This window comes from Nyctereutes procyonoides, unplaced genomic scaffold (genome assembly GCF_905146905.1).
Source record: "Nyctereutes procyonoides isolate TBG_1078 unplaced genomic scaffold, NYPRO_anot_genome, whole genome shotgun sequence".
Classification (NCBI taxonomy): domain Eukaryota; kingdom Metazoa; phylum Chordata; class Mammalia; order Carnivora; family Canidae; genus Nyctereutes; species Nyctereutes procyonoides.
Window position 1 is genome coordinate 7,173,120 of NW_026575144.1, and position 14,871 is coordinate 7,187,990.

The 14,871-nt window shown below is 37.2% G+C and overlaps 1 protein-coding gene across 6 annotated transcripts in view; it reads left to right on the forward strand.

Annotated features, from left to right (window-relative positions):
* SLC16A9 (solute carrier family 16 member 9) overlaps positions 1 to 14,871 on the forward strand; it is a 52,041-nt gene that overhangs the window by 15,129 nt on the left and 22,041 nt on the right. For 5 of the 6 annotated variants that reach the window (XM_055308902.1, XM_055308897.1, XM_055308900.1 and 2 more), the window contains one exon: positions 6,568 to 6,799. In XM_055308902.1, coding sequence (XP_055164877.1) covers positions 6,604 to 6,799 — 196 coding nt within the window. In that variant the 5' untranslated portion in view covers positions 6,568 to 6,603. Of the gene's footprint in view, positions 1 to 13; positions 6,315 to 6,567; positions 6,800 to 14,871 lie in introns of those variants that run through there. The other variant, XM_055308898.1, reaches the window with a different exon arrangement.

The window sequence follows — 14,871 nt, forward strand, 5'->3', positions numbered from 1 at the left end:
CAGACACAGGTAAAGGGAGAAGCAGGCTCCAATGCAGGGTCCTAGGTCTTCAGGATCTGGCCCTGGGCTAAAGGCAGCGTTAAACTGCTGAGCCACCCAGGCGGCCCCGATGGAGATTTTTTTAAAAAGTTATTTTTACATCCTTTGATTTGAGTGAAAAATGTATCTAGAACTCTTTAATAAGATATAGGTAACAGTCAAAAGGGGGTTATTAGAGAATGATTATTGTCTTATTAGAGAATGTTTATTGTGAGGGGAACAAAGGCAAGAGGAACCATGGACTGAAAGTAAGATCAATTGTAAATCACTCTCAATTTGGTGAATAACAGTATAGCACTTATGTACACACTTCAGGGATAGAAAACTTCCGTGTCAACAGTGAATGTTCATAAATGTCAAATATGCAGTTCTGGGATCCTATACACGGAGAACAGACATTTTCTGCTGGTGTAGACTTAAGGAAATAACAAAGGACTGGAATTATTTGAATAGAACTAAATGCAATCTAAGATATTGGAGCTTAATCATCGTGAGTAAAATGTCAACTTTCATCAAGAGTCCCTTTGATTTTCCAAAGAAAGTATCTTGGAATTTGCCCTTTGACAAAACAAATTCTGGCATTAAGAGATATACTGTCCCTTTTATTATGATAATCTGATAATTGCTCCTTGACAAAACAAATTTTAGCATTGAGATATATTGTCCTTTATACTATGATAATGTAATAGTATCATGTTATGGTTAGTTGTATTTCATACTGCCCTCTCTCTCCACTCCAAACAAGGTTTATAATATGTAGAACCTATTTAATATTTAAATTAAGAACAAGAAGTACACTTAAAGTATAAGTTAACGTTAATTTTGTGATGTTCCATTAAATTGTAGTGCAACAAGCTGCCCCTAATTACAGTGCTCTTCAAATGGTCTTCTCAAAATGGCTTGTAATTTTGAGTTTTATAAGGTGTCTTGTCATGCATAGTCTGGATTTGTGAACACTCTGGTTAAAAAAGATTCCAAATTGTCAAAGAATGTACTAGAAAATACTACAATGTATGTATTTTATAGAAGCTTGTCTTCATACAGTTATATGAATAAGAGCCCCAAACTATGAATATACTTATGGAACACTATTCCAAATAAAAGAGCACTCTCTGATATTTATAGATCTTATCATTTTTTAGGACAAAATAGTTCATCACTTAGATAACATAAATGGATTATTAGTGCCAGCATATATTATGTAAATATGAAAAAAAAATACTATCTTGGGGTTATAAGCTTCTTGAGACACTTTCTTCTTAAATTTCAAATGAGAGTGCTACCTTTCTAATCTTGTTTTCCTCTGTGACCCCTCGAAGATCTACCTTCTTTGTTTCCCATCAAACCTAGTAGGCCTATCTTGATTCCACACCTACATTCATGTTGTTTTTCCTGCCAGACCCTCGCTTTCTTGAATCTCTCCATTGTTCTTTAGGACCAAACTTCTTCATAAGGCCTTCCATTCCTGCTTTCATTTCCCTCTGACTCCCAAACCAGCCACCTTTTTGGGACTCAAAGATCCCATGCCATCTTACACCCCTCACTGGATTATAAGGTCTTCGTGGGCAAAGGCCATGTCTTATACTTCTTTTGACTTCCCCTGGTATCTAGTGCAATATAATTTAATTTGTAAGTGACCAAAAACTTGTTGAATAAAGATAACTTTTATATACTGTATTTTTGTAAATATTAGTATAAGTGTGCTTAGTGGAAATTTCAGTGAATTTGAAGTTTTTACTTGAAAGAATGGAAGAGAAGAGATTTTTTTTTTTTACCATATTGGGATCATAAGATACAAAGAAAGGATAATTAGAAATTTCAGAAAAAAAGATATGGCATATCTATATTTCTTATGTGGTCACGGATTATATTCCTAAATTTACCATTTAGCCCAAATGGAACAAAGTGGGGTATAGAAAGTTAAAATAATCAACTTGAAATTACTGCACACTCAAATTTGTTTATTCTGTTCCAAGGAAAAGAAACAAATAGCAGCTAACTTAACCAGCTAATTGGGTTTGCTCTTAGAGTGAAATGAAAGGCTGGAGAAACCAATTTTGGGTATCCCCTAGGTAGCAAGGTAGTAGGAACTGCCAGAGAGTCTCTTCAAAATGTACTACCTTTGGTATCAATAAATATCTATTTTTTTTCCTTATGGCATTTTTCTTAAAATTCAGAATCCTGGGAGAGAGGTCCTGCTGCCCTTGTGTGGGTCAAGTACTACACTATGGGTCAAGATCAAGGAATCTTGATCAATAGTCCTACCAACTGTCTACCCATAGAGATGACCCAAGTCCCCCAAGGGAAGCTGGAAACCATTGCAAAAGGAGGAAAAATAAAGATAAGTCTATTTGTGAAGTCACCTTGCATATATAATCTCAGAGAAATAGCACCTAAGGAATAAAGGAAACTAGGAGAAAGGTACTCATTATACTGACAGAAAACAATAAATCACAAAATGGTATTTTCCACCATGTTTTGTTGAGACTACATGTATATCAAATGATGAGACAATTAAAGGTCAGAAGCTGTTAGCCAACTCTATAAAAACTTGTCTTTCTAGTCAGAGTTGATATTAACGGGAGCTTTGTATTTCAAAGGTTGTTCTCCCAAATATTTACTGTGAGAAGAATTCTCTGGCTCTTGTCCTATGTGTTGAAATGTCACCCAAGGCAAGGCAAAGTAAATCAAGGCCAAGGTATTTTATGTATAAAGGCATTACTGTCTACTCAGGTCTGCAGACTGGCAGGGGAGATACTCCTCACCCATTCACAACCCCCACCCTCCAGAAAATACTGACTTTCTTCATGATTCTGGTGCTTTGCCTATGTAATTGTGTGCTTTTCTTGAAGTGCAATAATTTGAAGATTTAAATGAAGGACAGTCTCATATGCATTTGTTCTTATACAGCCTTTTAGTCTTTTTAGATGTTTGGCCATTCCTATCATATATTATTTAGCTTAGGAAATCAAGATTATATTTTCTTTAAAAGGGATTTTGAACAAGAAAAATTACAAAGTACCAAATTGTCATTAGAAGGACCAGAATTACATTGCTTGCTTTTACAGCACAGTAAGTACTAGAGGGAGTTAATTTCTGATGAAGGGACATATCTAATTATTTCAAAGGATTTAGACATTTGGAAGTTTGCAGTATTCTGTCTACTAACACAATCTTTTGGTCTAAGAGACTGGCTTTTAGCTCTACAGTTTTATGTACAAATTGTAACATCTTCCAGTTTTCAGTTATGAAATAATGAAAGTTGATTTATACAAAGGCCTGTGGCAGGTGGTGAAGTGATTTCTGCCTAGTGTTCTGAATGTCCAAGTGAAGAAATTCACTGAACCCCAGATATATTGATGGGTGTAACTGTATTCTCTTAAGGTAACCAAATGCTCCATTATCTAATTAGGGATGTGCATGAATGGATGGACGATGATTTCCACTGTTGTTAGCTATTGTCTGATGAAATCACAGCCAAGGGAATGGCTTATAAAAATCTGTGGTCAAAGAAGACTCTGTCGAAACTAATTGTAAACCTGACATGGTGCAGAGACATAGGAGTTATGGATTAAGTGGGAAGCCTTGTTGGAGGCAGGGAGATCAAGGCTTGGGCCTCCAAATCCATTGCCATGTAAACTGTTTTAGAACTTTGAAAGTAGTATTTTCAAATTCTTTTAAAATATCATTTTGATACCACAACTTAGTAAAAGTTAAAACCAAAAAAGACAAATATCACTTATCAATTTAAATCCTTCCCTTTTCCCCCAAAGAGGCTGAGATAATCAAAATAGTGCATGAAGCAAGGATGATTTAATGCAATAATTCAAGGAGGGTTCAATAGTAGAAAATACAGATTTTATTACATTAAAAGTTATATGGAAAAAATCTTAATCATCTTCTGCACCAGAAATACATTTGATAGAATATAGTAAGCATTCTTTATAAGAATACTCAAAAATAGAGACATATAAATGTTTTCTTAACTTTGTGAAATAAATTGATCTAAGCCCCAGAGACAGAACCTTGGCATTTGATAGTGTTCCAACTAAGTTAGGAACCAAAGACATAAACCTTACCTATTATTTAACATTATTCTTTATACCCTGTTCGATGCAAAGGCAAAAGAAGGAAATATGAAGTATAAAAATTCAAAATAAAAATGTAAAACTATCACTGTTTGTAGATGATTGTGTAGCTTTATTGTACTATATATTGTATATACTCAAGAGAATCATCCAAAAATCTACAGCAAACAAGAGAATTTAGTAAGGTAGTGGGACACAAAATTAACATATAGACATCAATAACTTTTACATACACAAAGAAATAACCCCAATTATAATATTAGCAAAAAGAATAGAATACTTAAAAAGAAATGTTAGGGAAAATTTTAACATTAAGAACACAATAGTAGACTTAAACAAATGCAAAGGCACACTATGTTCTTTGATAGAAAGACTCAACATCATAAAAGGATCAAATTGCCTTCAATCCACTTACAAATTTAACTCATGGAACAGTTAAATTTGTAATTAAACTAATGTGGAAATGGTGAGTGAATAGAGAGATCAATGGACCAGAATGGAAAATTCAGATATACACCTATGTATATATACCCGAGAATTAGATAGGAATTACAAATGACTTTTCATCTATGAAAGGAACACAACATTCAAGGAATGCTGAAAAATGCACTATAAATCTATAATCAAATACTATTTTACAGTTACCACGCCAGCAAAAACCCAAAAGTTTTATGACACATCCCATATTGCTGTGGATAATATAAATTGGTTTAATCCCTTGAAGCCAATTTCATAATGCTGGTTACAATTACAGTGTACATGCCTTTTGACTCAGCAGTTCTTCTTTTGGGTTTTACCTAACAGATATGCATATATGGAGAAAGATATATGTATATGTAAGGTTATTCACTGCAGTGTTTTCATTGTAAGTCACAGGGAGCTGGTTGAATTAAGAGAAAGTCCTATACTGAAACATAGTGCAGCATGAAGAAGAAAATAAGGAAGGTTGCTGTGCATTGATGGTAAAGATCTTCAGGATATTTGTCAAGTGAAAAAAAAGCAAGACATATACAAATATATGTGTGTGTGTGTGTATATGTATATATATATAATGTATGTACATCATACTATTTTTCTGTGTAAAAAATAGAGGAAATCTATATTTGAGTTAGCAATATATGCATAAGCAAACTCTGGAAGAATGTAAAGGAAACCAGAAGTATTGTTTTCCTGAGGAGGATATGGGAGTTAGGTGGGAAATAGATAGGTGTGGGCTGTATAGCTTTCAGCCTTCTTTTTCATTTTTGAACTAGATGATAGCTAATAAACTAGATAATATATTATGATATATATATATTATATATCATATAGCAATAGCCAAACACCTAAAGAGACTAAAAGGCTGTGTAATATTTGCCTATTCAGTAAATAAACAAGTGTGTAGCCATCTGGTGAGATACTTTATGCTTATTAAGAAAAAAAGACTAAGGACGCTGTCTATATATTGATAGGGAAAAATCTTGGGGATGTTACGTGCATGCGACAAGGTCTGGAATAGAATGTACAATATGCTACTTTTTGTTGAAAAAGAGGAAAATCTAAGAACATTTGCTTGGTTTTCCTTGTATATTCATGAAGAAAATCTGGAAGGATACTCAAATTGGTGGACATTGTCATATGCTGCCAATTCCTCTCCAGACTCCCTCTGTGAATGAGATATTCCTTGCCCCAGCTGCTAAGAGTACTGCCGGCAGGGTGCCTTCAGTTGACAGCCCTAAGGGAATGACTGACTCCTTTGAAGGGAGCCCCCTCACCTAAGGTCATGCCCTCTTCCTGGATGGCCTGAATCTGGTGAATGATCAACATGGGGATATGATGGGTCAACTCTCCATGCCTAACTCAGGGCAACTCTGAAGGGCCATCTCAGCTTTAGAAGTTCCCTTTCTAGGGGCACCTGGATGGCTCAGTGGTTGAGCGTCTGCCTTTTGGCTCAGGTCATGATTCTTGAGTCCTGGGATCGAGTTCCGCATTGAGCTCCCTGCAGGAGTCTGCTTCTCCCTCTGCCATTGTCTCTGCCTCTCAATCTGTGTCTCTCATGAATAAATAAATAAAATCTTAAACAAAAGTTCTCTTTCTTGACACTACATGTCAGCTTACCTTTTTCCTCTCCTGCCTGTTATAAAAAACCTCCTTCTTACAAGAGTCTGCTTCCTGGGGAAGCCAACATGTGACAAGAAACCAAACTTGGTGAGTGGGGACAGTTTTCACTCTGTGCCTTTTTATAATTAAAAAAATTTTTTTTGAACCATGTGGATGTATTCCCTACTCAAATCATCAGTAAAAATTTTAAAGTTACTTATGTCAGTGATATTTAATGCTTTTCCGTGTGTATTTTTAGAGAAGCTTTTCATGATTTAATTTAGGAGGAGATATTTTTAATCCAAAATACTGTGCCCTACCATGCTCTAAATATGCTTTTCTTCTTTTTGTTTTTGCTTAGGACCTATAGAGGAATACCTCACGATCTTACCTTACGATGGAATTTAAAAAGTCACCTGATGGTGGATGGGGCTGGGTGATTGTGCTTGTCTCCTTTTTCACTCAGTTTTTGTGTTATGGATCACCATTGGCTGTTGGAGTCCTGTACATAGAATGGCTGGACACCTTTGGTGAAGGGAAAGGAAAAACAGCCTGGGTCGGATCCCTTGCAAGTGGAGTTGGCTTGCTTGCAAGTAAGTGGATATATTTATGCTTCTTCTCACCCCTTTATCATTTAATTAGATTTGTTGCATAACTAATGTTGTGCAAGGCATAGGAGGATGTTTTTTAAAGTATAACAGGGGATCCCTGGGTGGCGCAGCGGTTTGGCGCCTGCCTTTGGCCCAGGGCGCGATCCTGGAGACCCGGGATCGAATCCCACATCAGGCTCCCAATGCATGGAGCCTGCTTCTCCCTCTGCCTGTGTCTCTGCCTCTCTCTCTCTCTCTCTCTGTGACTATCATAAATAAATAAAAATTAAAAAAAAATAAAGTATAACATATTTCCCTGCCTTCGTTGAGGTCATGGTCCCTTTCTCTATAATAAATCTGTATGAAAATACAGAGTTCCATGAGATCTTCATTCATTTATTTATTCATTTTTTTGCTATTATGTGCCAGGCAGTGTGCTAGATGCTGGATATAAAAAAGATGAACAGTAAACACATTGTTTCCATCCTTAATAGACTCACAGTTTAGTGAAAGACACACATGAGAAAGAATGACACAGGGAGATGAAGACATAGATCCAAGCATGTCCAGTGAATGATGGTGACCAAAGGACTATATGATGTTAGGCAGTCCTGTAAGCAGTTCCTGTATGATTCAAAATTACTCCTCTCACATTTAGGTACACTGTGATCAAATTGTATGAACATCATTTGTGTCACCTTCATAAGAAAGTCCCATTTCACACTGGTGACGTTGGTCAGAATTTTAATATAGTATTATATATGATACAGATGTGAGGTATTTTTCTCCAAAAGTAATGTTCTTCATAAATATTTATATATAATAGTGACTCCTGTCATCTTTAGAAAGAACAGTAGAGGGTTTTTGTTTATCTTTAAAGGATAAAAATCATATGGCACTTCAGTTTCTGAAGTAATAGTTTGAACTCTGCAGCAATATTTAGTGGTCATCTAATTTACTTGGAACTATTTAAGCACAGGTGTGCTAAGATGGTTTGGGATCAGTAGCCCTGGGGTCTCTTTCTGTGTGCTATGACATGGTTCATGAGTAAATCACAATCTCTATTCTGTGAGTATATAAGGAGAAAATAAGGACATTGAAAGTGGTGCTTTGTAAAGTAATTTTCAGCTTTAAAATGATTTCATGAAAACAAAATGCATTAGCCATACCTTCTCCTGAATATCACTAAAGAGAATTTCTTTAAACAAAACAAAACATTTGCTTCCAACTAATGTATTACCTTGTTTAAATTAAAAGCAAGACTTGAAAAAACAATGCTGGATCATCTGGCCATGCCAGATAAGATAACTAAACATAACTAAACAAATGAAAATAATACTATCATTATAAACTTATGAGAAACAGGAAGAGTTTGCTCAAGATTTTTTTGAAAGAGTTTTTCAAAATGTGGATTGTTTGCAAAGCTGTCAAAGTACAAATGGATGATATGTGATATGTTAATATAGGGGTTTGCAAGTACTGATTTCTAGAAAATGATCTGGTATGAGGAGGACAGAATTTTTTGATGTTCTCCAATTAGTTACATTTCTATTACCGAATACTAAGTAAAACAAAAGTGTCATTACTTTGTCTTCCAGCAGGGGTCAAGGGTAATGGAAATGATGTCTCAGCACACACTCAGAGAACAAATTTTTTCACTAAGCCTGTCCAGGTAGAAGTTGAGGGTTCAGAGAAGCTGAGAGCTCTTTAGGGATGGGTGGGGCAGAACTCAGGCTGAGACTCTGAACTGCAGCTCTACACTTTCACCAAGCTCCCTCTGCTTCAAGGGTCATGAGTGGGCCCCTTAGCTTTTAGGAGGTCCAGCTACATAATTTGCAGGCTCCAGTACAAGATAAAATGCAAGACCTCTTGTTAAGAATTGTAAGACAGCAACAGCAGAGCAGTAAATCAAGTGCATGACCCTTCTAAGAGCTGTGCTCTGTGAGGCCAGAGTAGACTTAAGCCTACAAAGCCAGGCTTGCTTGTAGGAGCTGTGGAAATAGAGCATCCCTCCAAAGTTCAGGGGAGAGAACAAGTATTGGGGCGGGGAAGGAGCATTGGATTGAAGTCAATGGCTAGTTCAAATCCTGATGCTAAGACTACTTAGCTGAGATACCTTGTGTAAGTCCCACTTCACTTCAACTCAGGGTCATCAGCTAGATTAGGAGGCACTTGGACCAGCTGGTCATACCCTTTGAAAGTGAACATGGAATAAAGAGACCAGAGTGTTTATGAATGAGGGAGTGGTAGGAAAAATATAATGGCTGAAGAGCGACCCCTGATAGGTGTGTGTATGTGCACAGGTGTGAGCTGAACATGCATGATATTGGCCTCCCCTGGCTCTTCATAACATAAATTAAAGGACAAGCCTGGAAACCATGCTAGTGAAGTATTAGCAAGAGGTGTCTAACAGCATGTGAACCATGTCAGCCCTTTGTTAACAACTTTGTTGTACAGAGAAACAAACACATTAGTACTACCTTGAAAATGGGAAAAGTATAGCTTATTTTGGTGACCCAAATGGTTATCAGCAGTTCCTAACCAGGGAGGTAGCTAGAATCATCTATAGAAATGGTTTAGCATATAAAGGCCTTTATTCGACCCTCAGACATTCTAATTCAGTCAGTCTATGATAGGGCCCACATATGTGAATTTTTATAACCTGAGAAGTGATTTTCAGATGGGAACTACCACTGGCTTAAGCCCTCTTAACTTAGATTTCAATCTTGCAGTTTTCGATAATTCTCTAATGTATGATTTGCCTTCACTTATTTGTAAAGGGAGCTACTCTAGGTTTCTGCTTGGTTGTAGCAGTACATATGCCATGTAAAACATGAAAAATAGTGCCAACTGATTCTGATTTGGTGAAAAGAACACACATAAATGGACTTCTCTGCATGTTTTTTGATAAAATATAATTTATATTTGTGTATATATAGTTATATTCATACTTTTTTGGGATAAAGATGGACTTTACATATATACATACATATATGCACACATATATGTATGTGTGTATATGTGTGTTTGTGTATATTTACTCTTAAATTCAGGAGTATATATGAATAACTCAAGTTTGTCTAAAAAGGCACTTTCCTACCTATCAGTGCAGTGGGGTGGAGATGGGGGGTGAGGATGGGTGTATTCATTTTAACTAGCTCCCCAGATGATTATGATGCAGGTAGGCCATAATATTTCTGAGTACATGAGTTATTGTCTTTACTCAGTTTTGTCCAGAGAAAACATAGTAGGTCTCTTCTACAATCCAGCTCCTGGGGCTTTATAACTGAGGCAGACCCAGAAGAATAAGTACCTCTCCTAAGCAGCTTACATTTGCTTGTCCCTCCAGTTCACTAAGAGCCCCTTCTGTGCCTGGCTCAATACCAGCCACTTTCACATACTTGATCTTAATTGATCCTCCCAACAATGCCCTGAAGTAGGCATTATTGTCCTTAAGTTTTAGGGCCAAGATGCCCACATGAAGATGAAGCCCAAGATAAAGCCCATTCTCTAAGAGGAATAGTGACACCCAAGCTCCAGTTTTTCTAACCTGTTAAGCCTGTTTCTTCATTTTTAAATTGGGGACAATAAAAGTACTACCTAATATGATTGTTGCATAGAATAATTGAGATGGTGCTTGGTATATGGCGAGTGCTCCACAAACATTAGCTATTTGAGAACAAGAATCAGCCACAAATAAAGTAAAATCACTTTCCCAAGTAGTTCCAACCAGACTGTGGAATCTGCAAAAGAAAGGGACCCTTCAGAATGAAAGACAAAGATATTTCTGGGGCGATGGGCTGAAGGGAGAACTAGAACTTGGTTAGATTGTCCCCAAGCATCTCAAATTTTAAGGCCCACCCCTTTTCTCTGGCAAAATTAGACTTGGACAGTAGCTCACAGTAGCATATTAGAACAGTGCAAGACATGTACTTCTTTACATTCTTCATAATCTTAATTTTTCATTCCTTCTCTTTGAAACTTGAATAATTGAGGAGAAAATACTTCTTCCTCTTGTCTGAATTATTTGCTTGTCCAGGTGATCCTTGGGATGAATAATGCTGGGAATTTGGGTTACACATATTAAGTGAGCTCACTTCCATTACATACATCCATAGAGTCTCCTCTGTGCTCGTGATTCCAAGACAGAAGACATTTTTTGTGCTTATAAGAGATTTTAGTTTCAGGGAGGAGACAGAAAAAAAGCTTACTAATTTGAGACTTCAAAAACGCAAGGGCAAAGCAGTGTCTGGAGTTTTATATAGATTGGTTGTGAGGTGGGCCAGGTGGGAGGATGGGCTGTACATGGTGGACCGTTGAAGGAGAAAGCCATCCATATGGATTCCCTCTATGCAGAGTCTTGGAGCCTGCACTGCTCTGATGCATTCTGGTAGAATAAATCTGGTTGCAGAAGGAAGCAGTGCATTGGGAGATGTGATGGTCAATGTTAACCTGGTTAGGCTGTATTTCCCCAGTTAGTCAAGCAATAGTGTGTTTCTGTAATGGTATTCTATAGATGTGCTCAAAGTCCATAATCAACTGACTTTAAGGAAGGGAGACTATTCTAGATAATTTGGGTGAATGTGATTCAATCCATTAAAAAGATTTAGGAACAGAAATGAATTTTTCCAGAAGAAGAAATACCATCTTCGAATGATAGCTTCCACCTTTGCCAGAGAGTTCCAACATGTCCTCCCTGATTGCCTGCCCTAGGGGTTTTGTACTTGCCCAGCCAGGTCTCACAATTGCATAAGCCAGTTCCTTGCAATAAATCTCTCTTAACATGTATCTTCTGGTTCTGTTTCTCTGCCTGAAACATGACTGATGGAGGAGAGATGAACTTAACTCAAGGGGGGTCATGGCTCTGCATTGGTTTCAGATGAGCTAAAGTGCTTCTTGGTTAGACGTCATTTTTCAAATTTAAGAAGGATGGGGATGTTTTTCAGACAACAGAGTTGCTGAAACAGCAGGGAGACCTTTTGTTCTGTATTTTTGTACTCTGAGCAGATTTGACAGTCTCTCCTCCCTTTTCTCCTTAATTCCTCCACAGACCTGCAGATTGATAATGAGTCAGTAAATCTATCCTCAGATTAATATAGTAAGTCAGTATAGCCATTTGGGCTTGCTGAATGAGTTGTGACTGCTGACAGAGTAGCATTTGAGGATTATCTGGACGATTTTACTCCCAAGCTCTGTTAACTCCTTCAAGTAGGACTGAATTTCTGCCTCCTACAAGAATTCTATTGCATTGGCTAGTTCCCAGTATGCTAGGCATTTCCAGGATTGGTGAGAATAACTCTGGATTTTTGAATTAGCTTTCTGTACTCTCTGTATATCACCAAACCAATCAACAAGCAAGGCAATCACTCTGCACGAGATCAAGGATTTGATTGGGTTTGGCTCCTTAGTGCCTTTCTTTTCCTTTAGGGAGATGAATTTGAATTTCTGGTCTCAGCAGGAACAAGGGGTGAGAAACCTATAAAAATTTGCTGGGCTGCCTGCATTGTGGGTAAAGGGATAAGTCTCTCATGGCCCAATCATCTGCTCTATTAGGAAATTCTTGCTATGCTACAGTTAATACAGCATGGTTACTGCTCTATTTTATTTCTCACTCTATTTATGAGTCAGCCTATTTATGGCTTCAGTGCTGTAGGCCTGGCTAGCCTACCACTCTTAGGATTCTGAAACTGTTTAGGAGAGCTAAGTGCATGGAAGTTGATTTATTTCTCAAAGGGCATTATTTCTTTCCCAAAGCTATCTTATAATAATGAGAAAGTGGAAAACCACATTGTGTTTCTATTTCCTCCATTTCGCATTTTCATCCCTTTTGTTGATAAAACCATACTTTATGGCCCAGTGCAAGGCTCAGTTTTTTTGGCCCAAGGTGCTCTCTCTTTCCTGAAATCCCAAAACATATGAAACCTTTCTTTGGGTGCCTCTTGTCTGTGACTTTGGATTTTAGTTTAACTCTCTTGTGTTTATTTTGTCTTCTGGTTTAGGTCTTGGATTGTGTGTATTTCTCTCTGTGTCTTCTATCATAATATGAGACTCCAGTGCTGTGCTGTCCAGCACAGCAGTCACCAGCCACATGTGGTTATTGAGCATTTGAAATGTGACTAGTTCAAGCTGAGATGTGCTAGAAGTGTAACAAATTCACTCTGGATTTCAAAGCTTACCACAAAACAAAGGAATATAAATGTCTCATTAATGATACTGAAATGATAATGTTTTAGATGTATTGGATCAGATAAAATGTATTACTAAAATTAATTTCGCCGCTTTTTACTTTTCTAACGTGCCTACTAGGTAGTTTAGAATTCCATATGTGGCTCATATGTGTGACTTCTTGTATTTCTAATGTGTAGTGTTACTCCAGTGGACACTTGTGAAATAGTGAAGGAATGACAGTGGTCAAATGTTTAGTCTTTTGTTTGATTGATGCAGACTTAAATATAATGTTACTAACATACTTTTAAATTTTAAGAAGAGGATTCTTCCGTGCTAATTTTAACAGCCAGCAAAACTTTAGCTCTGTTATATCTTCCTAAATTACCCTGAGGACTGAAGCAAACAATTTCATCACTTACTTGGAGATCATTCTGACTTCCTTATAACAACCCATTCTTCTCATTTTCTTAATTCACCCATGATCACAACAACAAAACAATTTTTCAGTTAGAATTTTCATTTTCATTTCCCTTTTTATTCCCCTCATTGCTGAAAATTACCTCAATAAGCATAAAATGAAGCAAAAAATATAAAACAATTTGTTAATAGTTATCTGCAAATCAGACTGATTGAGGTAATCCCATCCTTATCTTCCTTTCTTTCTTTGCTCCTGACTTTGGTTTGTAGGGCTACTCCCTGGGCTCTTACTTTTTTTTGAGTGAATGTGTCTCTGTTGTGCCAATAATGTTGCCAGGAGAATAGAATATCTTTAAGAGCCCTGACTCTCATTTGTGAGGAAGGTTAGAGCTGTTCACCTGTCAGTGCCCCACACTGCCATCTCCATCCTTAGACCATTCTTCTGTGCTGACTGCCAGCTCTGCTACTTAACAGGTAGCCAAGGACTTTCAGTTCAACCAATCCGTCAGGATTAATCTCCCAAACAGAATGTAGTAATGGTAATAATGGCTCCCAAACACCATATACATACAACTGTAGTTCCAAGAAACATTTTCACTGAAGATAAAATGATTATAAAGGCACTGACACTCTGTGTGTGTGTGTATAAGGTTCCCATTATCTTCTTACTATCTTACATTTATTTTATTCTCAAGTCCTATCTTTCTCACTATTTCCTTATTAAAACCCTTCTTCCGGGGATCCCTGGGTGGCACAGCGGTTTGGCGCCTGCCTTTGGCCCAGGGCGCGATCCTGGCGACCCGGGATCGAATCCCACGTCGGGCTCCCGGTGCATGGAGCCTGCTTCTCCCTTTGCCTGTGTCTCTGCCTCTCTCTCTCTCTCTCTCTCTCTCTCTCTCTCTCTGTGACTATCATAAATAAAAATAAATAAATAAATAAAACCCTTCTTCCTCTTGAATGAAATGGCAGCAATAATAGATGGTTGTTAGATTTTTAAAAAGACTTTATTTGTTAAGAAAAAAAAACAACTGGCACCAGATGAAGCTTTCTGTCTTCCTTTCTGTCTAAAATTTCACAGCTTTCAAGAAGTAGAATCACTGGCTCATATTATGAGTTAACTAACTCTTGTTCCAAAGACCCCTTCTGCAAAGTACGAGACCTGAAGCATTATAAGAAATCTCCTCTGAGAGTCGTCTTTTTATTGAATTTATCTCTTGAAACTGATCCAGTACTGAGGAGTACTCTATGGTTTCTCATCTTGGAAAAGTTGCCTGAAATTGCTAGAGCTAATAAGCATGTAAATGTGTTATGTCTTGCAGATGTGACTTAATGGTCAATTCCAATTATACTTTGCCCTAATTGTTATTGATGAAATATGAGGCCGCTGTGGTCTAAATCTATGTAAATAGAATCTAGAGATACTTTAGTTCTGAGGATGAGAATAAAATAGTTTGCTTTGAAATTTTAAACAGCAAAACGAGCTTGAATGT